Here is a 24,218-nt window from a genome sequence, read left to right as displayed (position 1 = left end):
TATGACTGAAAATAATTTATTTAGAAAAAAATAAACAAAAAGTATGACATGTTTTATACTATTTTGGCCATCTCTTAAAACAGATTGCCATGATGCTATTGATTGTACACTGAAATTCTACAAAAAGTTTTTACACCAACTACACTAGATCTATGGAATATAGCTGAAATTGTTTGCTCCGATTGTACTCTTTAAACACCATAAGACTGTTTCACAATGAGTGGGCTGAGTGGGCTATACAAACAAGTTTATCAACAACAGCTAATGCCAAGGCGGGTGGAAACTTATCGTAGTCCAGCAGTCAGAGAGGACTGTCTTCTCTGGTAAGGCACTAGAGGGCGCCGCTGTTCATGCTTACTCTCTGGGTTAGTCCTCTTGATCTGATCGGCAGTCCATGTCGCTGGTCTCTAGTGGCACTTTACATGTGAATGGTATTCCAGAATCCTCCATCATCAACACCAGAATTGTACAAAGTTTCTAGAACTCCTGGTAGTCTTCTGTCTCTGATTCAGAGATAGGCTAATATAATATAATACAAATATCCTCTTAAATGCTGGCCCAGCTCTCAACGCTCCACGTTTCTGGACAGTTCTGTTAGCCTCCGCTGGTTGTCGATCACCTTGAGGTTCTGGACGTAGTGGTAGATGTTGGAAGGACTCCGGAGAGGGACAGCGTTGTCAGAATCTGGACAAGGGAAGGAGGTTTGACAGGGATGGAAAACAAAAAAAGGAGTCTCATTCATTGCTTTGAAAAATCTATATCAGGTAAAGCAAGGTTCTGTAGGTGAGGAAGACGGGAGCAGAGCTTACTTGTGGAGGTGCGGATGGCAGGTGACTCTAGAAACATGCGGTCTGTCAGACACTTCTGTGGGGATGAAGGCACTGGAGAAGAGAGCACCAGGAGAAGGTCAACATCAAACCACATGATTGAACTGATCCAGTTCTTAGAGCCTGACATCCACACATCATCATCATCATCATCATCATCATCATCTTTTATCTCTATTAGTCTTTCCTGATTCATCCCATCTTTTGACCAAATCTGTATCCCTCTTACAGACTGTTCTCAGATAGCACTCAAGACTTGTTAAATGTGCAAAAGATTATTATTATTATTATTTTTAAATATGTAGACAAATCATAAAATAAAAAACTCTAACAAGCCTCGTGAGCCAATAGTATTACAGTACGACGCCTGGTCGAGGTGGGAACCAAACCTCAGACATCTCATACAGTATATCAGGTAAACACAACATTCATTTCAGACACGTCAACATGTTTTAATTGATAAATTCATCATGAAAATGTTTTTTTTTGGGGGGGAAAGCAATACTTTTATTCCTTTTTAAAAGCTTTGTGGATGTTTATTTTTAATGATAAATCTTCATAAAAATGTTTTCTACATCATCTTTAACAAACACTACTTATAAACTACAACAACAACTACAACTACTACGACTACTACAGCTAATAACAATAAAAATATGTGTCTATGTACATGATACAGGTAACATGTTCAATGAAATGCTGAGATGAAGAGAGTCAGGCTCTACTGAGTGACCCGGGTTTGAGAGAGGATGTGACCAGTGCTAGAACATTCCTACCGTAGGGCTGGCTTCGGCACTCGCGCACAATCTTCACCGTCTTGGCAATCATCCGCTGAGAGGAAGACAATAAGAGGAAAGAGAAAGCTTCCTTAGCCAGCGTTGCGCAGACAAAGACAGAACATATCCGCCACGGCTAACCGCCGGACTATCATGGGCCTCAAAAACCTTGAGGGAGAAAAAGAATAAATGAGCCAGCTTACCATCTTCTCGAAGTTGACCAGCTGGTCAGTGTAGCTTTTGTTTCCCTCGTGGATGAACGTCATGTCTAGAGATACAGATGAAAAGCATATTAACAAGACATTAGGTCCTGCTAACCTGTTGACACATAGCCTCCCCCACAGAACATAGTATACTATGATCATAGGCGTTCCACAAAATTCTGGGCCCTATACATTAACAATCTCTATGGGCCCTCTCTGTGCCCCCCCCCGAGATTTTTTCAATTAGACAAAAGCCCCCCCACCCCGAGACAACTCTCCCCCACCCCCCACACAAAAAAAAATCCAGGATCTTCAAGTGCCCCCTCCCCACTGGGGCCCTGGGTAGTCAGTGCCACTTCCCCCCCCAAGAACGCCCATGACTATGAAGACAGTCTAGGACTCGGACGGTACATGAGCCTGACCTTTGAGCAGCAGCGGCATGAAGGGGATGTAGGGCGGGCTGAGCTTGGCCACCGCCAGCCTGTAGGCTCTGTGGTTGCGAGACGGGTCCTGTGGGACACACATCAACACACTCAGTGGCCCTGTGGTCTACCTGCTCCACCGGTCATGACTGCATAGTTGTGGGCCTGATGGGAACGTAGTGGAGGGCCTCGGTCACGTACCATTAACCTCTCGTATGCGCCGTAGGCTCGTTTCGTCTTACTCGGCACTCTCTGCAAAACACAACACCCGAGCGTCTTAGAGGTGTGTTGATATTTCTCTGAATTTCTCGACCTTTGTGAGGGATGACTGATTATATTCAGTTAATGGGTTGATCTTCCATGGGTCTCACAGGCTCACTCTCACCTCCCACGTTTTGTAGAGCCTCTGGACAGCGCTGTTGGTCAGGCCGAACATCACAGCGAAGAACGAGTTGAGATTCTTCTGCTCCTTCAGTCTGAAACGGGAGACGCAATCGTTGACGACATCAGCGTCCAAAAATAAACTGGTACTCACTCTTTATGTGGGCGATTGAATAGTTGGATGGCCACCATGAGCTAATTGTTTGGTTTTGGCTTTGGTTTGGCAAGCGCTAAACCGGAGCGTTCAGCTGAGGTAAACAAAGCCGTCGTCTGAGGGACACTCACACCAGAGCTATCTTGATGAACTTCTTGAGCAGCATGGCACGCTTCGTCAGGTCCTCGCACAGGCAGAGCTCGGTCACCACCCAGTACTGCACCTCGTTGAAACGACGCACAAAACGCTCCAGGTTAGCGGTGGTGGCGTGAGGGAATTTATGACGGCCAAATATGTAGTAGATCAGCTCCACCTAAGGAGGGAGAGAGAGAGAGAGAGAGAGAGAGAGGGGGGGGAGAGAGATAGAGCGAGAGAGAGGGGTAGAGGGAGAAAGAAGGAGAGAGAGAAACTCTAGATATGTACAGTAACCTGAGCAGGCACAGTCTGATTGTCTACACCACACTGATGACACTCATATGGAGTCCAGAATGCAAGAATACCATTACAGATGGGGCTGGGTGTCAGGAGCATGCGTGTGTGAGGAAGACGTGGCCCGTGGGGAGATGATAAGATGATGAATTATCTGTCTTTATCAGATGACAGGCAGGTCTGACTCACCTCTGGCATAGCTTAGATCCTCACTTTACCTGCTTGTACACACAGCACCTGCATATGCAGCGCCACCCATGTACACATACCAGTGTGTATCAACATGTGGGATGCTACTCTACACAGCTATCACCCTTTTACAACCAGCAGCCCATTATCCAGGGCAGAAATGACTCTCTCTCCCCACAGACATGTAGATCAGTGATTCTCAACCATGGGTCCCTGGACCCCCTGTGGTCCCTGGCATAATTACAGGGGGTTCTTGGGAACGTGTTTAAAATATATATTTTTAATGGTATTTTCGTTAAATGTATCAGAAATATGTTCAAATAATACAGTGTAAGCTCATCATAAGCCTAACCTATGATGAAATCTTCCAAGAATCAGTCAACTTCAGTGGAGTGGGTGTATTTGAATGTCTGGACCCAGGCTAGGGGGTGGGGGGTCCTTCAGGATTTTTCAAAATAGGCCCAGGGTCCAGAGCTCAAAAAAGGTTCAGAACCACCGCTATAGATGACCATATATCGAAACCTGTACATATACTGTAGGAACAAAGAATATAGTCTGCTGCAGTATGACTCTGCACCCTGCCTGTCAACATCCTCCTCCTCCTCCTCCTCCTTCTCCACCTCCTCCCCCTCTAACCAGGCAGCGACGCAGCCCTACCTCATGCATGGCGGTGAAGAGCTCCCAGTCGTAGTTGGTGAGCTGGCTGGCGAGGTCCTTGAAGCACATCTGCTCTAGCGTGTCCACGGTGCCCTTGTCTGGACCCTGCTGCTCCCTCAGGGGCGTCTGACACACAGGACAACACAGCACAGTCAGTAGGACACACCACCACCATCCCCCGAGGACAGATAGGACAGCACAGCACAGTCAGTAGGACACACCACCATCCCGTCCCCCGAGGACAGACAGGACATCACAGCACAGCCGGTCAGTCAGTAGGACACACCGCCATCCTGTCCCCCGAGGACAGACAGGACAGCACAGCACGGCCGGGGCAGTCAGTAGGACACACCGCCATCCTGTCCCTCGAGGACAGACAGGGGGGGCTGTGTTTTAGATGTGTGTTTATGTGTTTAATATTTAGGGTTGTACTAAGGGAAGCATGTAGCCCAGTGGTTAGAGCATCTGACCAATGACCGAAAGGTCGCTGGTTCAAGACCGAGCCAGGCCCCTTGACAATCGTTGCCTACCGTTGTGCCTTGAGCAAGGCACTTAGCCCCAACATCAGCTCAAAAAAGTCGCTTTGGATAAAAGCGTTGGCTATAAAATGAACAAATTACGTCGAAGCATACAGAGAATCCCTGGCAGACAAGAGAAGTGGGAAGAGCAGGGTTGGAAAGAGGAGGTCTCACCAGCTGCTCCACCTGGCTGGTCGTACAGAGGAAGAGTCTCTCGTTGAGTCCCAGGGAGGTGTAGACCGCCGTGGTCTCCAGCTTCAGCTGAGCCCTGTCTGTAACAGACACGTCCTTCATGTCTTCACACCCTCAACTCAATCAAGAACTTCCGAGACAGATTGTTTTTCAATCTGATCGTTAACTCGAGTGAGTAAAGACCTGTACCTCCCGTGGAGTTCATTTTGATCAGTACGTGGTCTCCTCCTGGGGTGACCATGGATGACATCACATCCTGTACAGAGGTGTTGACTGGCAGCATCAATGTGAGTGAATTGTGGTCTGGCCGGAAAACCTCAAACAACACTGGACAAGGAGAAATTATTTAAATATTTATATTATTTATGATTTATCTACATGTACTTTACATGTTCACAAATCATGATTGAGGAAATAATGCCAGTTTTCCTGGTAGAGTCTAACTGACCATTGTCTTGTGCTTTGATTGGCTGGCACTTCCCCACTGGCTCCTCACAAATGGAGAACCAATCAAATTGTTGGTTTAGCTGATAGAGACAAAGAGAGAGAGAGTCAGTGACAAAAAAACACGGATTTCAAATCCACTGCGAGTTTCAGGTGTGTCGAGACCTTTTCTGGCCGTGGGTCAACCTACCTTGGCCAGTGACAGGCCTCCATTCTCAAACCTGCGAAAGGAATCCAAAGTTACGAAGGCACTCACACTACCAGAATGTTAGAAACACCTTTGCTCTCGGCTGGGTAAAGAACGTCAGCTCACACTTTGGGTTTCCTCCGGTCTTTCAGCTGTTCCTTCAGCATACTGGACAGACGGGAGTCTCCTACCACCTCCTTCCTCACCGTCTGTCACAACACACGGACAAAACCCCAGGCTAGGTCCAAACAACATGACAAACATATATCTGTGGATAAACCGAGGCTCGGTCCTACTTCCTTCCCCCCGGTTACCTCCAGGAAGTCGGCGGCGAATGGGTCGTCTTTGAGCAGCGTGCCGTAGAGCCCCACCCACTGGGCGACCAGCTTCATGATCTTCTGCTTGGTGTTGAGAGCGTAGGCGGCCTTCTCCAGCTCGGACCCCTCGGAGGGCTCCGCGTGATAGGTGCGCCCGGGGTTAAGGCGAACACAGTCCGACTCAACGGGTGAGGGTTTCGGGGATAGGCCTTGCCATTCGTTTATTACCGCCCAATCAGTGGCGACGATTCACGGTCGGCCAATCCAGACTGCGTGAAACATCAACAATGAGAGCCTAGCAGCTGCTCCGACGAAGACAAATTGTGATTTGTTTAAAGAAATGTGGCGCCCCCCCCCCCCAGTCCAGACAGACCTTCCTCCAGCGCACACACAGCGTAAACGGAGCATGGAGACAGGTCTGGCCATGCGAGACTATAAGTCAAACATATAATACGGCTAGTGAACCAGAACTGACCGCAGCCCTGCACGGCCCGGCCCGTTCTACACCACAAACACAGCCGGGCCTCTTCAGCCTGCATGCCCGATTAGCGGTGGTCGGCTAATTAGATGGACTTGAAATATTTCAAATGTTCCCCAACCATTTTAGTTATGGGACACGGAAAGACGGATGAAATACTGTGACGTCACAATTACAGCCGTGATCTTTGGTCATGGTTGTCGTCATGGCGGCGGTCAAAGCGACAGGTAGGATATTGGTGCTGGAGGGCCGGGCAGAGCTGGCTGGAGGGCATGTAGACCCAGTGGGTCAGCAGGAAGTCACTCATGCAGGGATCTGTAGGGACAGAGAGACACATGGCTCACTAACTAGCAGCAATAACACACCCTGTCATCTGACTGCTACTTAAAGGACATAAAAATAAACCCCAGGAATGTCCTTGGCTTGATTACTGTATGTCTGGGATTTTTTTGTTTTTTTTGTTCGCTGTTTCATGTGAGGTGGGCGAAACACGTATGGTTGTCCTGCCCTTATGAAACAAAAATATATTGTGATGTATTGGAAAATATTAAGTATTATACCAAACAACCCAGTAAGCGAATCTGGGCCATATACAGGCCAGATCTGGCCCTTGTGGCTTATTTCCGGCCCATATATGGCCCAGATCCGCTTGCTATCTGGGAATACATTTCCATATATAGGAAACTAGTGGTTTTATTTTCCAATATATTTGCAATATATGAAAAGCGGAAATTCCTTTTATATTATTCAATATATGTATGTATCATATATTATTCTGTATATTTCCTCCATATATTTTACATGCTATAATATAGTGACAGTTAATATATACTGTAGGCGAATATATTTTCTTTGCATAAGGGTGTTTGGTTCTACAGTGCACAGTAGTCATGTATTCATTTGATGGAGCATGTGGACGTGATGATGGAAGATAAGCAGGTTTTCACCCATAGAGTCGTTTCCATTAGTATCCAGCTTCACGGTCTCCAGCAGGTGGGCCAGAATCTTCTCTGGTGTCCCAGACATCACTGAATACCTGTGTGTGTGTGTGTGTGTGTGTGTGTGTTGTGGTGTGTGTATGTGAGAGAAAGAGAGAGAGAGAGAAAGAATGAGTGAGAGAGAGACAGAGACAGTGATTGAGAGAGAGTGATAGTGTGTGTGTGTGTGTTTGTGTGTGAGAGAGAGAGATAAAGAGAGAGAGACATAGCCAGAGAGGATAGAGAGAAAAAGAGAGAGTGGGAGTGTATGTGTGTGTGTGTGTGTTGAGGGGGGTGATGAAAGAGAGAACAACAGGTTAACAATATGGAGGTTAACAGAATAACGTCATATTCCTTCAGCTCAAAGTTTGCTAAAGCACTTGAGAGAGGGCGATAACACAGCTCTGTGCATTCTAGAGAACAGGGTTGAAGTCCGTTCCTCTGTTGAATCAACTGGGGTCAGATAACGACCATTAATAGAAGTAGATTAGCACACACTAATGCACATGCTCTCATGTTATTGTCACATTCTTCAGTCAAAATTAGTTTTTAAGACATTTAAGCCTAAGAACGCTTCAGAGAGCGTACAGTGGGTGCGTTAAGTAGCTGAGCGATCAGTGATCAGAATTAACTTAACGGGTTACGCTCAGACTGATATGCTCAGAGCACAAGTGAACAGTTTTGAACTATGATCTGTTTGAGCCAAACACCACGTCATAATCATCATCATCACCCGAGCAAAAAAAAAACAAGGGGCGCGTTTTGTCTTGGGAATCGTTTGGTCGCTGCTCGCTAATCACACATGATTGACAACAGGTGAAAAGTTCTCGTCTCCTAGCAACTCAGCGCTCGGTTAGAGTAGACCCTTAAGTGGTTTTAAAAACCGCTCAGCGCTCAAAGTGAGCATTCGCTCACTGAGCGCTCAGCTACTTAACACACCCAGTATTCATTCGGGCCTGGGTTCATGGCGGAAGGTCTTGTTAGCCTGCCTGCTGTATTGCCTGCTCTAAAGCCCGCTGTACACTCGCTTTTAACTATGCGTTAGCGTCCACCACGCCTCTCCTGCATTCCTCTGGAGCGCCGGCTGCGGTTGGTTGACTGTGCCGGTAATTAACGCGCCTCAAAACGTGCACTGGAGTCTACGTGCGCGTTGCTAAACAGCAAGTAGGGTGGGGCAGCAGGAGGGATGCAGGAGGGGGTGCTGGTGGGGTTCTGGGTGCTCTAAGCAGGAGGGGGTGCTGGTGGGGTTCTGGGTGCTCTAAGATGGAGGGGGTGCTGGTGGGGTTCTGGGTGCTCTAAGATGGAGGGGGTGATGGTGGGGTTCTGGGTGCTCTAAGATGGAGGGGGTGATGGTGGGGTTCTGGGTGCTCTAAGCAGGAGGGGGTGCTGGTGGGGTACTGGGTGTGCTGGTGGGGTACTGGGTGGGCTGGTGGGGTTCTGGGTGTGCTGGTGGGGTTCTGGGTGGGCTGGTGGGGTACTGGGTGGGCTGGTGGGGTTCTGGGTGTGCTGGTGGGGTTCTGGGTGGGCTGGTGGGGTACTGGGTGTGCTGGTGGGGTTCTGGGTGTGCTGGTGGGGTACTGGGTGGGCTGGTGGGGTACTGGGTGGACTGGTGGGGTTCTGGGTGTGCTGGTGGGGTACTGGGTGTGCTGGTGGGGTTCTGGGTGTGCTGGTGGGGTTCTGGGTGGGCTGGTGGGGTACTGGGTGTGCTGGTGGGGTTCTGGGTGTGCTGGTGGGGTTCTGGGTGGGCTGGTGGGGTACTGGGTGGGCTGGTGGGGTTCTGGGTGTGCTGGTGGGGTATTGGGTGTGCTGGTTGTGTACTGGGTGTGCTGGTGGGGTTCTGGGTCTTACTTGCTGCTGGATCCCGTCCCGCCCGGGTCGCCAGAATCACAGCTCTTCTCCAGAACCAGCACGGCCTTACCGTGTTCCTCCAGACGCATGGTGTTAGCCTCCACATCCTGAAACACACACACACACGCACACGCACACGCACACACACACACACACACACACACACACACACAAACACACACACACACACAAAGATTCATCTTGAGATTTATGCCGGAAACTCCAGAATGGTTTCCTGACCACTTGACCTGACTAAGTAAAATAAAACAACTCCTGGCCCTTGTTGAACCTGTACTGTATGTGTAGTTTGGGCCCAGAGCTAGGAAGTGAGGAAGGTACCTTGAGGATGCGCATGAAGTCCAGTTTGTCTACTCGAAGGAAGTGGCAGTTGTCCTCTTTCAGTATGATGGTGGCCGCGCGGGGGGCGTCGTTCACCAGGGCCAGCTGCCCAAAGTCTTCTCCTTCATGTAGCGTTGTCACCAGACCCTGCAGCAAGTCACAGAAAGTCAAACTTGGCACTATAATAGTGCTAGTACAACCGCTGTGTCGTTTCTGACGGTACTTTGTGAGGATAGGACCTGCTTTGAGGGTAGGACCTCCGTTCGGTGGATTTTACCTTCCCGTTAACGATGACGTTGACAGAGCCCTTCCAGATGATGTACCAGGATGTGCCTTTGTCTCCTTGGCTGAACACTGCAAAACACAGACCCAGATAGACACACGCACACACATGCATGCACACACACACACACACACACACACACACAGAATCAGGATTTATTCTCTAACCCTCTCTTATGAATATCTGCGTAATGTCTAACCTGAACATCTTAATTTGGAATGTGTGGTGGGAGAGGGGTGTTGTTAACGTCTGGGGGTCTGCCAGCCAGCCTCTAGCCGGCCATGTTCAGGCGTCAGCGGGGGGGGGGGGGGTGTCTCACTCACACACGGTTCCTGCCTTGTCATGAGACTCAAACAACAGCACCGCTGCCAGCTCTTTCCGCACCTAGGACCGGACACAGAGGACAGCAGATGAGCCTGGACAGGGGGAGGGGCCAGAGCTGGAAAGGCCAGATGGCTGTTTTCTATCTATTCAAGCGCTCCTCATCTAGGCTACTATCTCTGTCTCTACCTTCTATCTTGCCGTAGTGGACACAGAGGCAGGAAGTGGTCACTCACCGAGGTTGAGAGGTGGGCGGCGGCTTTAACGTGGAGCAGCTCCTCATAGATGATTTCCAGGTCCTCAGCAGTCCTTTGACTGGGGCTACGCAGGACACACACACACACACATGCACACACACATGCACACACACACACACACGCACGCAAATGCACATACACACACACACGCGCACGCATGTACACGCACACACGCATCACACACACAGGCAAGTATGCACACGCACACACACACGCACGCACACACACACACACACACAGACATACGCACGGACATGCACGTACATGCACACACGCATCACACACACAGGCAAGCATACACACGCACACACACGCACGCACACACACAGAGAAGATGAAAACATAGAACAGAGGAACTAAGGAAACATGTCAGCCCACATACTTGTAATCGTAATGTTACAGTGTCAAACATGACAATGACTAAGAAGCTCACACTTTGCGGAGGATCATGGTGAGGAGAGCGTCAGGGCCCATCTGAAGCAGCAACGACACGGACTCCTGAAGCTCATCCTCGGACTCCTTCTCATTGGTCGTGTGGTTCAGGCCGCACTCCGCCTCCAGGAAGCGGTAGAACTGAGTGTCTCTGTCATGGAAGTTTGACTCCTGCTTTACTATTGGTGAGAGAAAAACATTGTGTTTGGTTCAACTCAGAGGAACTGGCTGATGGTTGAATTAAAATAAGGTATGCTCTCCGAGATTGATCAATCGTATCTTCACAGCTATTGGAATGGATCAATAATGACACGCTAGACTTTGTGAGGCCATACCGTGAACTAGAATCCCCTCATCCAAGAGGACCTGCCATGTTCCTACTGCCTGGATTCTTGATTGGAAGGATAAATTGAGCTTCATCAACCAATCAACAAGCTCCTTGCCTGAGCAACATTGTCTATGAGGGAGAGAGAGAGAGAGAGAGAGAGAGAGAGAGAGAGAGAGAGAGAGAGAGAGAGAGAGAGAAAGAGGCGTTCCAGGTTTTCAAATTTGAGAGACAAGAACTTGCAATGGATTTATCTTCATATAGATAATCTACTAAATGGTGATGAAGAGATGGTGTAAACTCAAGTCGTACCTGTAGGTTTTCAGGTGGTACTTCCTGTCTCTGATCAGGCCAGGGTTGCGCTCTATCAAGGCACTGTACACCACCTTGGCAGCCTTCAGGATACGTTCTGACAGGAACTGTGTGTGGGGGGGAGAGAGAGAGAGAGAGAGAGAGAGAGAGATAGAAAGAGAGAGAGAAAGAGAGAGAAAGAAATTTAGAGATAGAGAAAGAGAGAGAGAGGGAAAGAGAGAGAAAGAGAAAGAGAGAGATTACCTAGCATACAAGGAACATGGTTGGTAGGTAGGTAGGTAGGTAGGTAGGTAGGTAGGAGGGTAGGTAGATAGGTAGGTATGTAGGTAGGTAGGTAGGTAGGTAGGTAGGTAGGTAGGTAGGAGGGTAGGTAGATAGGTAGGTAGGTATGTAGGTAGGTACTTTAAATGCACAGATTTCGTGCTGACACCCTGTCCTCCTTGGTCATGTTGTTGTGGTACAGTAGAGTGAGTTCACAGAGGGGAAATGCACCGCAGACTGGCGGTTGTGTTAGTCGAGACAAACAGTGACCGTCTGTGTTGGAGTCAGAGATCAAAGTTCGAATGGAAGCCAAGAGTCGTCTGGGAGTTTTCTCTTGCGTAGCTCCTCACACAGAAGTTATGTGTGATGGCACAATTAATGTCAGCAGTGCGACTGGAGTATTTGGCGGGGGCTGGACTGTCAGCGGTGAGTGTAGGAGACGAGCTGATCCCAAGAGATACCGCTCGCAACTCTCCCGCACCTACCAAAACTCAGTCACTGTCTAGCAAACTTGGTTAGCAACAAACTTTCTGTTTCTGTGGGGGGGGGGGGGGGGGGGGGGGGTCTGTCACTCTGCTTCCTCTCAGCTCCCTCTGCACTGTATCCTTCTCTTCTTAATTTTCTCCTCATCTCCTTGTTTCCTCTCTCCTTCAAACCCGCTGCGGACCACCCAAACAGAATGTGAAGAAACCAGCGTGCAAAACAGTGTTCAGCTCTGAAGCTGCTTATGTAATGGCAGAGCACATGCTGAGTCTGAGTTGCTATGCAGGCCCTGTCTGCGTGTCCTACTTCCATGCCTGTTCATAAGCAGCGTCTGTGCCCGAGCCAAAAAAGCCAAACGCTATTTACCGCCAAACGGTACGATATTTTGCAGCCTTCATTAATGAGCGCGAATTTGCTCCCTCGTTTGGTTTCGCTCCACCCCCCCCCCCCCCCCTCTCTCTCTTTGATCGCTCCGTCTTGTGATATTCCACGAGTAACTCACACAGCTTCTCGCTTGTTCTCCGGTTCCCTCCAGGGTGGAGTCTGTCCAAGGTGCCAGTCTTGCGAGTCTGACAGACCTCAACAAAGACCCGTTTCCTATTCATGTTCTCTCCGCTTGGTGTTGTTGTGGAAGTGCAGGGGAACCTGGGAACCCCCCCTCTCCCCCCTCCCCCCCCCCAAATCCCTCCCGCTCTAGTCCGGCCCTGCGCCTCCAGCCTGTGCCCCCCCCCCCCTGCTCTGCCGGCCAGTCATGATGAAGTGATTGGCTGCTGACCCGTGACTGATCTACTGACCGCGGCCTGGCGGATGACGGCAGAGCCTGAGAGTAGTTGGGGCTCCCATGGAGCCCCAACGCGAGGCTTTAAAGAGCCCAGCGGAAAGTTCAAACCGCAGGGACTTTCACTCATGAGTGGATCAAACAGAACCGGAGACCTGCATGCTGGGTCTGGGTTCAGACGGGCCCATTAGCGAGAACGCACAGTAGCACGCATGTACTGTGTGCCTACGGTGTGAGTAACTACCCCCCCCACCCCCCACCCCCTCACCCTACATTTACCCCCTGTTTTCCTACTGCTGTTTCCCAGGCCTCATGTCTGCAGACTGTGTGTGTGTGTGTGTGTGTGTGTGTGTGTGTGTGTGCGTGCGTGTTGGGTCTCCTGCCATCTGCTGTGCCCCCTTCCCCCTAGGGACGGGGCAGTCTAGCGTGGCGGGCTGGAGGTCACCACCGTTCCCATGGGCACCTTGACCCCTGTGGGATCACTCAGCCTGCCCACTCCTGGACCTCTGATACGAATCTCCAGATGCTTGACTCCGCCCCTCATCACCGCTAGCATGTCACGGCTATCTGATTAGCTTCCTGTCCCAAGGATGTTTCCATAAACCGACAACCAACAATGGAGTTAATTCCAGGCACAGATGAGCTAATCAGGACCAACTATTTCACTTACGATCACCTGCCACGCCCTGACTCACTCGGTTCTACCGAGAGAGAGACTAAATCATATCATCAGAAAGACACAGAGGATCTCATTGTCTGGGATTGTGAGTAGCATGTATGGTATCTAATCGCGTTATCTGAGACTCAAGCCCGTGTGTTGGGTTGTGGACTGTTCTGACTGCCTCAGGTTACCGAGTAAACAGCTTTCCCACAGGTGTGCCAGTCAATGACACAAAGCACTGCGCCGAAATGCGCACGCCGCTAGTGCACGTCAAAGCGGGCTGACGTAGCCGCCCTGGAACAGACGAGCTGTGTGGTTTGGACGGGCAACTATTACCTATTCTCACGGAAATAAGGTCTGACTCAATAGCTTTTCATGTTGAGCCACCCGGCGATTCTCCGACATGACCTCCGCCAAGGGTTTCGGTGTTTGCCGCGTTGGTGCTGCTTGTCTCTGACGGGCAACATGGCTCGGACATGTGACTTTGTCCCCGTGTTTTACAGTCCTTTCGTCTTTATTGATTTGACTCAGTGAAAGGTTCCATGTCAGCCCCTAGTCAGGTTTATATGATGTGTGGTTTGCTCTACTGTACTTCCGCCTCACATGGGTGATAAATACAGTTCCCCACCAGTCTCTTTCTCTCTCTCTCTTTCTCTCTCTCTCTCTTTCTCTCTCTCTCTCTTTCTCTCTCTCTCTTTCTCTCTCTCTTTCTCTCTCGCTCTCTCTCTTTTCTCTCTCTCTCTCTCTCTCTCTCACTCTCTCTCTCTCTCTCTCTCTCTGGGGTAGTGTGACCTTGGTGGTCTGTGGAACACTGGAACAAACAAGACTCAGTGCAGATGGAGATGGAGATATGGAGGGAGGGCAGGGAGGATGTGGGGAAAACGTGTCTCTGTATCTGAACAGACAGCAACTACTGTACAGCACATCAGACTAACGAAAGCCCACTGTACGCATCTCCACCTCACTATACGGTGCCATGCTACACCGAAGGGGGCGTTTGCTAGTGACTAAACAAGTATATTTGCATTAGTATTAGTTTCCAAATGAGTGAACTCCATCAAGTGTGACAGTTGTGATCTCCAAAGCAAAACGTGCCCTAAAGAATTATCTTTAATATATTGCCACCTGTGAGGAGGAGCCTAACTGACACGAAATTCACAACACCTCAAAAGCGACAACTTTAAAATCTAGAAATAACAACTTCAAAATACCACCAAAATACCATTGAAATGACAGCTCATATCATTGTGTGAGACACAATAAGCTGTCCATAAACAGTACAGTAGTTGTTAAAGCTTTGTTAAGAGCTGATAAGCCTGTGTGTTTGTGTGTGAGTGTGAGGTCTTCTCAGCCACAGGATCAAATGATGAACTGGTTAAATTTAAACCTTGGGTGGGGGACGAGCCGACTGTGTACATTTCTGATCCCTCCTGATCCCTCATGATCCCTCATCCGCTGGCTTCCTACAGACATTTGATACTTTCAGAAAAGATGAGATGAATACAGCTGTTATTAAAGTAATTTAATTAAAGTAATTTAATTAAGTCTCATAGAACATCACCAGGATCTATGTGGGTCATAAGGAACCCGTGATGAATGGTACGGGACAAGAGGACCTGCTAGGCAACCAAACAAAGCTTCACAAAACGTTCAACAAAAAAGTCGGGGCATTAACAAGTCAGCCTGCACTCTGCCTTGCTCGTTCTCCCGTTAGCTAAGAGGTTTTCATCCTCTCTCTCCCCTCTCGAAAACACACACACACACACACACGCACGCGCAACACAAACAGCTTTGGAAGGGTTCTGAACATTCCACAGCTAACTACTGTAGAACAGGTACTCCCTAAAAGTTTCTCAGCTCAAAATCAGCACATGCTTGAGCTCCGCAATGTTGCTTCCCAATCCGTCTTTAGAGAAAACCTGAAAAGAGAGGGAGTTCTCGCGTGCAATCACAATAAAGTAAACTTGAACTTCAGTGTGTGTGTGTGTGTGTCTGTGTGTGTGTGCGAGTGTGTATTGAATGCCTACACGCGTGTAAGGCATGTGCGTGTGATGTCTAGGTTACATACACCCTGTCAAGAGTCAGACGTCGCTTTCCATGTCAAAACCTTCTTATCAGGGTTTTCACTCAAAGGAGTTGTTGAAGAAGCATAGATAAAGAAGAGAGAGAAGGCTGGGTCCGGGGGGGGGGGGGGGGGGGGGCTTCGAGGGGAGGGGGGCCGAGCGGGCAGTTAGCTGTGGATCTTGGAGTGCCCTTTAGACTCCTTGTGACTGCCTGCCTGTCTGGCACGGAATGTGTTTTTGAAGGCTCGCTGAAGCAGCGACGGAGGATGTGAGAACAAAAAAAAGACCACGTTCAGCAGTTCCTGAGGATGCAAACGCTGCAGCCGTGGATGTCAACAGAGAATGGCACAGCAACGTGTCCAGGGCCCGGGGAACACACGCACACGCACACACACACACACCCTGCAGTTGTAGTCAACTAACAGTCAAGATGACATCACTCCAGCATGTGTTTTTAAATTGGATGGAGCTTAGTCTTACTTACAGGCGGTTCATTTATTGTTGGTAAAACAGGTGTCATATGACACGTCTTAGATAAAAATGACGACACTTATGGTTTCGCCGACACTCTGTTATCTCATTATCTACAGCAAATATGCGGCAGCCTAGTTTGTTTACATTTTGCGCAATTGACTTTTCAGAAGCTTACATACAGTCAAGTAATCACACTATAATGCATCAACCTATGATGACATGTGCTACCTTCAGTCAAATGTTATCTAAGATGCATTGAACGACATTTGTGTTAATGGCGACCATAAATTAACCTTCATGCACTGAATGTCATATGACCCAGTAGAGAATGGGAGTGAGGAATAGGCTAGATTATACGATGTTAAATATGACAGAAAAGTAAATGGTTAACCCCCAAGGGCCCACAGCTTGGAGCGGTCAACTGCACTCAACATATACTTTCACTCAACATTTCATATAGGGCAGTGTCTAGGGTGCAAAAATATCAAACAAAAATGTTCCACTGATTCATCTCTATATTAGCTCTGTACTCTGTACTGTACTGGAAGTGATGTCCATCTGCCGCCTGGGAACACTGTGTCATGATAACAGCAGCGGTCAGCATGGGTCAGTGCTGCTCATGGCTGACTCAAACACACACCTGCTTCATAGTGTCCTGGGCCTCCAGGGCCTCTGGCAGTGGGGTCTAGGATGAAGAGAGATAGAGAGAAACAGAGAGAGAGAGAGAGAGAGAGAGAGAGAACACATGATTAAATCATACACACACAATTATATCACAAAGAGGTACAAATGACCTAGCTTCAAAATTAGTTCCATATCTCTCTCTCTCTCTCTTTCTCTCTCAGTATTGCGGCACAACTGGCTGGACAGGTTCATCATAACAGTCACAATGGAGGACTATTGGCTGTGTGTGGGTGTCAGCTTGTTTGACAGTGTCGGTACACACACACACACACACACACACACACACACACACACACACACACACACACACACACACACACACACACACATCGATACTCCAAAGTGTCCCCCCCCTCCCCTCCCCTCCCCTCCCCTCCCCCATGTTGCCGCCGTGCATTTCATTAGCTAGGAATGAACCTCACCAGGAACATCTGTCACTTCTAGCTTCCCATTTGCCATCCAGCCAGAGCGGGCATATCCATCCCACAATCGAAAGCTCCATCTCAGCTGATGTCACGGCTGTCTTGTAACCTAGTTCACACTTCCCCTTTGTTACGAGGTCTTTATTTACAACTCCTTTATGGTGCGCCGACAGCCCAGTCACCTGCTCTGTTCCCAAGCCAGCTGCTATTCGATATTTTCCCATATACCCGTACTGCAAAAGCGGCAATTCATTATGTATTATTCAATATATTATGTATGTATCATACATATATTGTATATTCCCTCCATATATTTTACATACTATAATATATTGACAGTTATTACATAGGGGAATATATTTTCTTTGCATAAGGGAGATTACTTTTTTGCTGGGCGGTCAGAGAAGAACACGACCATTTGTTGGGTCTTTGTTGAGACCGGTCTCTCCCGCGACTTCAGAGGTATTGTTGACCCGTGAGTGTAAAGTGTTTTTGCCTGAGGGCAGCGGATTCACTGTTTTTTTACTGTCACAATCCAAGGTTACAAGTAGTTCAAGTAGTGAGGACAAAGGCTTGTATGGGAGCTGTATTGATGCACTTGAACATGGTCCAAACATATTGTAGCTCAGCTCCATTATTGCAGAGGGCAGCAGGGGGGAGAAACGGGCGAAGATGGAGGAGATTGTTTTCTCACCATGTGATCCCATCACATGTGGCCTGCCCGGCTCAGCTTATCACCTGGTCCATCCATACTTCTTGCCCACTGTTTCCAGGGCAGTTTTCTTTTCTAGTGAACAATGGCTGGTGTGGAGATCTCTCCACCCCTTCCCCTCTGTTGACAGAGTAAACTTCCAGTGCTGAGTGCAGCCATATCCCATGATACACCAGGGTGTGTTGCCGTCCGCTGTCGACCAAATTCCTCTAAAAAAACAAAACAATCTCCATAAGTGCCACTCATATGGTCTGCCTCCCACGCTAGAACATTACTCCCCCTCTAGGCGGCTACAGCTGCATCGCACATAGATTGATGTCTCTATACACACTCCGTTGGAGTCTCGGCAACTTGGGTTCTGAGAGCCGTGGTACACAACGGTCCTGAAGGAGACGCTGCTGAGGGCCGGGTCTGGACATGTGGTGGAAGAACCCCAGACGGCATGACCCCTGACCGCCCCCCCCACCCCCCTGTATCAGCCCTTAAGGGGGACCTCGGCGTATGTCAGGCACTCGGCTCTGCTTCCTGTCCAGGAGTCAACACCCCGCCACTGGCATACAGAGAGCGATGGAAACCGGGTTTTGACATCTTCTTCTCAAAACTCCCTCTCTGGTTGGCCCCTGGCTCGGGTGGGCGGGACTATAGATCGACCCGTGTACGTCAATTCGTTGACGCGTGCGTTCGTTCGCTGGTTCGTCCGTCACACGTACCGGATTTCACTAAATAGATCAGATGACTCTTATTTGGGTAGTTTGATCATGCTGGATAGATCACAGGACCAGTGTGGCTCGGTCGTGTCCAACTGTGACAAAGTTAGCCATGCCTGTGGGGTTCAGCCATAGAATGTACTGCAGCACTTCCTACTCCTGCAAACAATGTTTGGGTGCGCGCTTTGAGGCTCATGCTTCAGACGTACAGTAGTGAGGCTATCTGAGGAGCACGCACGTACTGTACAAAGCCCATCTTTACAAAGCTTCACACAGTGCTCTGGAGTTCCATGTTCGCTGGCTGAGAATGTGCTGTCAACAATGCACTCCAGATGGAACAAGCATCTCCCAGAACGAAAAGCAAACAAAACCTAATGGATAGCAATTATGTATATCATACAGTGCTGAATCCTTTGATTTACCTGCAAAGGACAGATATTTCCAAAATGCAGGGACAGCATAACACTGTATCTGCCTCATGTTGCCACGACGCAAGAAAAAAAAACTGCCTGGTGCAGATTGAGACAACTGAGGAGAGTCATTTGTGTTCTGGATTTCCAGAATTGAAAAGAATGCTCAGGGGCCCTTCCACTTTTCACACACTTGTTTAGAGCTCGGGGAGTTAAATAAAATACTAGAAAATATCACGTTTCCACTCCTTCATGTCGTCCCTAAACATGTTGTCCCACAACGGTGATGCATGTTCCTTTGTGGTAAACAATATTCCTTTAGGTAAACAAAGAGACATGCATCACGGGTGGGGGACGACATGTTTACTGTGCACTTGTTATTAAGCGTTGACTACTACATCCGCTCCATAGGATGTCCTCCTGGGACGTCACCTATAGGGACAGGGGGACTTGAGGTCAAAATTATACTGACCTCACAACAACATATTTCGAGGCTTTACTGAGCTATTCATACCTGAGGATGCCACAGTCTGAAACGCGTTTGCCCTAATGTTTTTTTTGTTTTGTTTTTTAACATGAAGTAAAATCAAAGGTCAATTGGAACACTCCTGGTGGGTGCTGGATCACGTCTATTTGACGTCTATTTGTTCCTGCCCTGGCTGCACCCTGGATGAAACAGCACGGCTGTTCACAGGGTACCCATAGATTTGGAACTATTTTCATCTTCAGCTTTTGACTTGAGTAAAGGGAACATATTGTGATATCCCTTTCCTTTAACTTATAATATGATAAGTACATATTATGCATAATACTTTTATCCTGTTACAATCATTTTATCCTGTTTCAGGCCACTATTGTAAATACGAATTTGTTCTTAAGGGCTGGCCTGGTTATATACAGGTTAAAAAGAAACAAATCTAGGACATAAATTGAAATATGTTTTCCTTCTTCTGTGTTGAGCTTGTTGCAATGCATGATGTAGTTGTCGATAATCTAAACATGTCTTTGGGAGGGACTGTTAAAATACCACCTTTCTCATACGTAATCAATCATTTTTTACTCAGTGTAAGAAGTCTTTTCAGAGCATAGCTAGCAGAAGCAATCTAGACATGTACAGTATAGCTCTAAGTTGGGTCAGTGGTCTGACCTGTTGAATAATCCTTGTCAAGTTAATTTAGATCTTCCTTGAAGAACACTATTCTGAGTCTTCCTGTGGCTCAGGAACAAAACCTCCCTTTTGCACATTCTGCTACACATTGTAAACTAAGTAGGAGGAATAAAGGTGAACAATAAACAATACACTATTAATAACCACTGTTGAATAAAAACTTTGGCCCGGGTTAACTACCTTCCTCTGGCCCCGCACCCATTCTAACACAATAGAGAAATCTTCCTCTCAGACTGGAAACATTCTTCAGATGTTCCTACAGTTCTGCTGCTTTGTTTCCATGTGTTTGATGTGGATGTGCTCATACTGTACTGTGTCACGGTGGATGTGGTCTGCTCTACTTTTTCCCCACTTGCACCAAAACCGTACCTGACAGCAGTGCTCTCCACCAGTACCTGCAGCTCACCCACTCATCTCCCACGGCAATAGTTTCAGTATGAGCTTCAATCCCAATGACCTCAGACATGCTGAAGAGTGTGCCTGAGAAGTGTTGAGAGCCTGAGAAGTGTTGAGAGTCTGAGAAGCTACGGAGATCAAGACTGTCAATCGCTCAAGTAAAAAACGACAGGAGAAACCTACTGAAGGAACAGCTATCGTCTCCCACCCATGATGCATGTCGTCAGCATGTGCAGTTGTTTAATGTGTAATAGTTTAAGCTTTTCTAGTTTAGATGTATCTATAGAGCTGGCATATTGGCCCATCATATTTTTTGTTTGGTCTAAAATGTAAGCATTTTATTCGAAAGTAAGTAGTGATTAAAATAGTTGAAGGACATGTTCGGAATTTAGTATTATAAGCCATGTTAAAAGGCTTTTTACGATCATATAAAACGGCCGATATCAAAGTTTCGTCAAACGCTGCACTCTTGAGATATAGCCTGTCGCCGCTAACAAACTCAATGGATCCATATAGGTGCATAGACAAAATCTCTCAAAAACACCATAAACTCTCTTTTTCAAAGACAGGAAACTCACTGAGTGGTCACTCATGTCCTTTAAACAGGCAATACAATGAGATGATACTGTTCATTTCTTCTATTCCTCCCCCTGCTGTCCGTATGGCGTTACTGCGCCATAGTGGATCTGCTCAAAGCATTCTGCAGGGGCTAAGAATTCCCACCAACCGAGCTACTAAACACCTCAAGCTCTGAATTGAATCTGTGGATTTAGAAAGTAGACGGCCTCCTGATTAGAATAGACTATACTTTTAGTGAGACACATAGGCCTAGGCCTATAATTTTTTTAAGGCAGCGACTTTCTTATGGCATTCGGAATAGGGCTGTCACAATATCACATTTTCACAATATGATTATCATGGCAAAAAATATCTTGATAATGATATTATTGAGATATCTATAGTAGGCCTAATCATTAAAAAAGAATGTGTCACTTAAATGTTAACTTTATTTTGCTCCATAATTGGCATATTAAAATCAATGGTACGCATTTCAGGATTTTCAAAGGTTATTTCAAAAGAATTTCCTTCACATGATATGGCTGGATGATATTATTTTCATTTTTTAAATACCACCATTATCGCAAAAGGCTATATCGCGACACCCAGTCCGGAAGTACGCCTATCTTATAACGATTTCAAGCATTTTATCCATAAATAGACCTATACCTTATATTTGGGTTATGGTTAGGGTTATCGTTGGGAATAGGCTGAGAGATGATGGGATTAAGGTTGGTTAGGTTTTGAAAGGTTAGGTAAAGCAGAATTTCCCAAAGCAATGCAGTCCCGTAAGAATAGCTGCACAATTTACGGCCGCCGTGATTGTGAGGCCGTAGATATAGGCACCATAACAATAGCATCGGCGTAAGAATAGAATGTAGGCTACCTTTTTGATGTAGGTCTACAAAGCAAAATGTAGCCTAGCCTACTTGACAATGGAAAAATTAACTGTGGCGACCACCCACCCATGTGCGCTGGATGCACATACGCCGCGCGCAATAGCCTACAGGGATCAATATAAAAGTAGACTAGTTCGTCAATCATTGCAGGATGAGGGACAATAATGAAGCATCGTCGGCCGACAACTCATCTATTTATCATTAAAGGATGATGTACAATGTAGCCTACGATTTATGTGAAAATGTGTCAAGCTGTGGAGGATAGGGGCAATATACTATCCTAGCAGACTGTCAAAAGAGATGCCATTGTCTACAAGTCAGGTGGCCTTTGCCCAGGAAACTGAATTCAATCAACAGCACATAAGGACTGGGACATGGTCTGGTTACAAGAACTGCTAGAGGTCGTGATGTTGCCAGTAATACTGTAATGAGAAAGTGGTGTGAGAAAATGGTTGCGACCATGCGTAATGGACGTAGTTGTGATGATTATGATGATGATGATAGTGGTGGTGGTGGTGACAATGATAATGATGATGATGAGAGTGGTGGTGGTGGTGACAATGATAATGATGATGATGATGATGATGAGAGTGGTAGATTAATGACAATCATATAGCCTACTATCAATTGAATCGTATCACCTGTGGGCAACCTTCTAAAAGTGCGCATAATTTACATACCCATCGGATCCCTTTTATGGCCGGCGTTTCCAAAGAATAATGGTTCTGGAACACTCGGTAATTGTAACTCCGGAATAGATGCATCTTCTCCAGATCAAATTGAACAACTTTCCCGGTTAGTAGATCCGCCGTAATGCACGACGAAGACGGTGTCCAAGCATATCTAACCGTTCTTACAGATACCGGATCAGTAAACAACATGGCATACCAGCGGTGCGCATTGCACAACGGTATTCTTACAAAGTCTAATTCTTCTCCATCGACACCGCATCACATTATCTGTATTGTTCCTAACTATTAGCCTCTGTCATTGCTGATTCATCTGAGCTACACCGCACGACGCTACTACTGCCTCTGTGAACAAGCCAACTCGCCAAGTTTCTGTCCCATCCCCTCAGAAGCGCAGGCACACACTGTTGACTTTCGTCGGCGCACTTGCTCTCAAATCACCGTCTAGCCTACTGTTGGGGCAAGTCATTTTGGGAGTCGTTAAAAAAGCGTCAGCTTCTCCTGAAGTTTTGGTTCACTTGGGAATTAATTACTATAGTCTACTGCAGCCTTTCGGTGTCCTTTAAATGTCGGTTACATTTGGCATGTGATTAGGATTGAGGGCATGTTCTACTCATCAAAACATCTAAACTGATGACCATTATGTTGGATTTATTTTACACTTCCGGAAATTTTCCTGAGACACCCAAGTTGAGCTCCGCTGAGTCAAGGATAAGTTCATAAGATGCATAATGTTCCAGGCCAGAGCAGTACGACCCCTTCTACGTGTAGCAGCACATTACCGGACCATACTGTGTGTGTGTGTGTGTGTGTGTGTGTGTTTGTGTGTGTGTGTGTGTTTGTGTGTGTGTGTGTGTGCGCGCGCGTGTTAGTGTGCCGCCGGCGCGCGCGCGTGTGTGTGTGTGAGAGAGCCTGCGTGCCAGCCTGCGCACAACGCTTATTATCAGATTGTCCAGCTGTCGGCTAACCCTGCCGTACAGACACATGGGCATGGTGATAAACAAAACGGCTTCAAGGACATGAGATGAGATGGCCAGGCAGCAAATGCCTCCACAATAACTACTCTCACTTTCTCCCCCATAAATAAATCCAACGTAGCCTACACCAGCTTCAGGATGATTCATCAGTTGTTTGAATTAAATGACCCTTTATCCTACAGTGATTGCAAACCAGATGGGATGTGCTTTTGACGTTAAAACATGATTTATATCAGGTTAACTTACTTCCCCCCCCACTGCATTCCGTCTGCTGGGTAACAGTGACAGGGACTTGATGATACTATCCATGGGGAATTCAGCTGCAGACGTATCTGTATTAAAACAAGGTTGCAGAGAGAGAGAGAGAGAGAGAGAGAGAGAGAGAGAGAGAGAGAGAGAGAGAGAGAGAGAGAGAGAGAGAAAGAGATAGAGAGAGGGAGAGAAAGAGAGAGAGAGAGGGAGAGAAAGAGAGAGAGAGAGAGAGAGGGGGAGGGAGAGATAGAAAGAGAGTTTTGTTGTGTTTTATGGTAACACTATAATTTATTAAGGTCCTTTTATTAAGCTTTACTTAATAGGTAATAAGGTCCCTATATGATGCTTATTAACAT

The 24,218-nt window shown here is 47.4% G+C and overlaps 1 protein-coding gene across 1 annotated transcript; it reads right to left on the bottom strand.

Moving 5' to 3' along the window:
- Window positions 1-565: 565 nt before the first annotated feature.
- rapgef3 (Rap guanine nucleotide exchange factor (GEF) 3) lies at window positions 566-22,708 on the bottom strand (the record flags this gene model as incomplete). Its single annotated transcript, XM_084446149.1, has 27 exons — window positions 566-684; window positions 810-881; window positions 1,604-1,658; window positions 1,807-1,871; window positions 2,229-2,316; window positions 2,430-2,480; window positions 2,614-2,704; window positions 2,895-3,076; window positions 4,039-4,164; window positions 4,731-4,828; window positions 4,938-5,075; window positions 5,197-5,275; window positions 5,383-5,413; window positions 5,506-5,588; window positions 5,694-5,844; window positions 6,411-6,489; window positions 7,122-7,210; window positions 9,000-9,106; window positions 9,339-9,485; window positions 9,616-9,692; window positions 9,945-10,005; window positions 10,179-10,263; window positions 10,633-10,810; window positions 10,967-11,088; window positions 11,269-11,375; window positions 16,629-16,673; window positions 22,625-22,708. The coding sequence occupies 27 exons, from the start codon at window positions 22,706-22,708 to the stop codon at window positions 566-568; spliced, it is 2,610 nt and encodes an 869-aa protein (XP_084302275.1).
- Between the last annotated feature and the right edge of the window lie 1,510 nt (window positions 22,709-24,218).

This window comes from Borostomias antarcticus (genome assembly GCF_949987555.1).
Source record: "Borostomias antarcticus genome assembly, chromosome: 11".
In the NCBI taxonomy this organism is placed as follows: Eukaryota; Metazoa; Chordata; class Actinopteri; order Stomiiformes; family Stomiidae; genus Borostomias; species Borostomias antarcticus.
The sequence above is the reverse complement of the archived record's forward strand: the minus strand, read 5'-3'. Positions and strand labels throughout refer to the sequence as shown.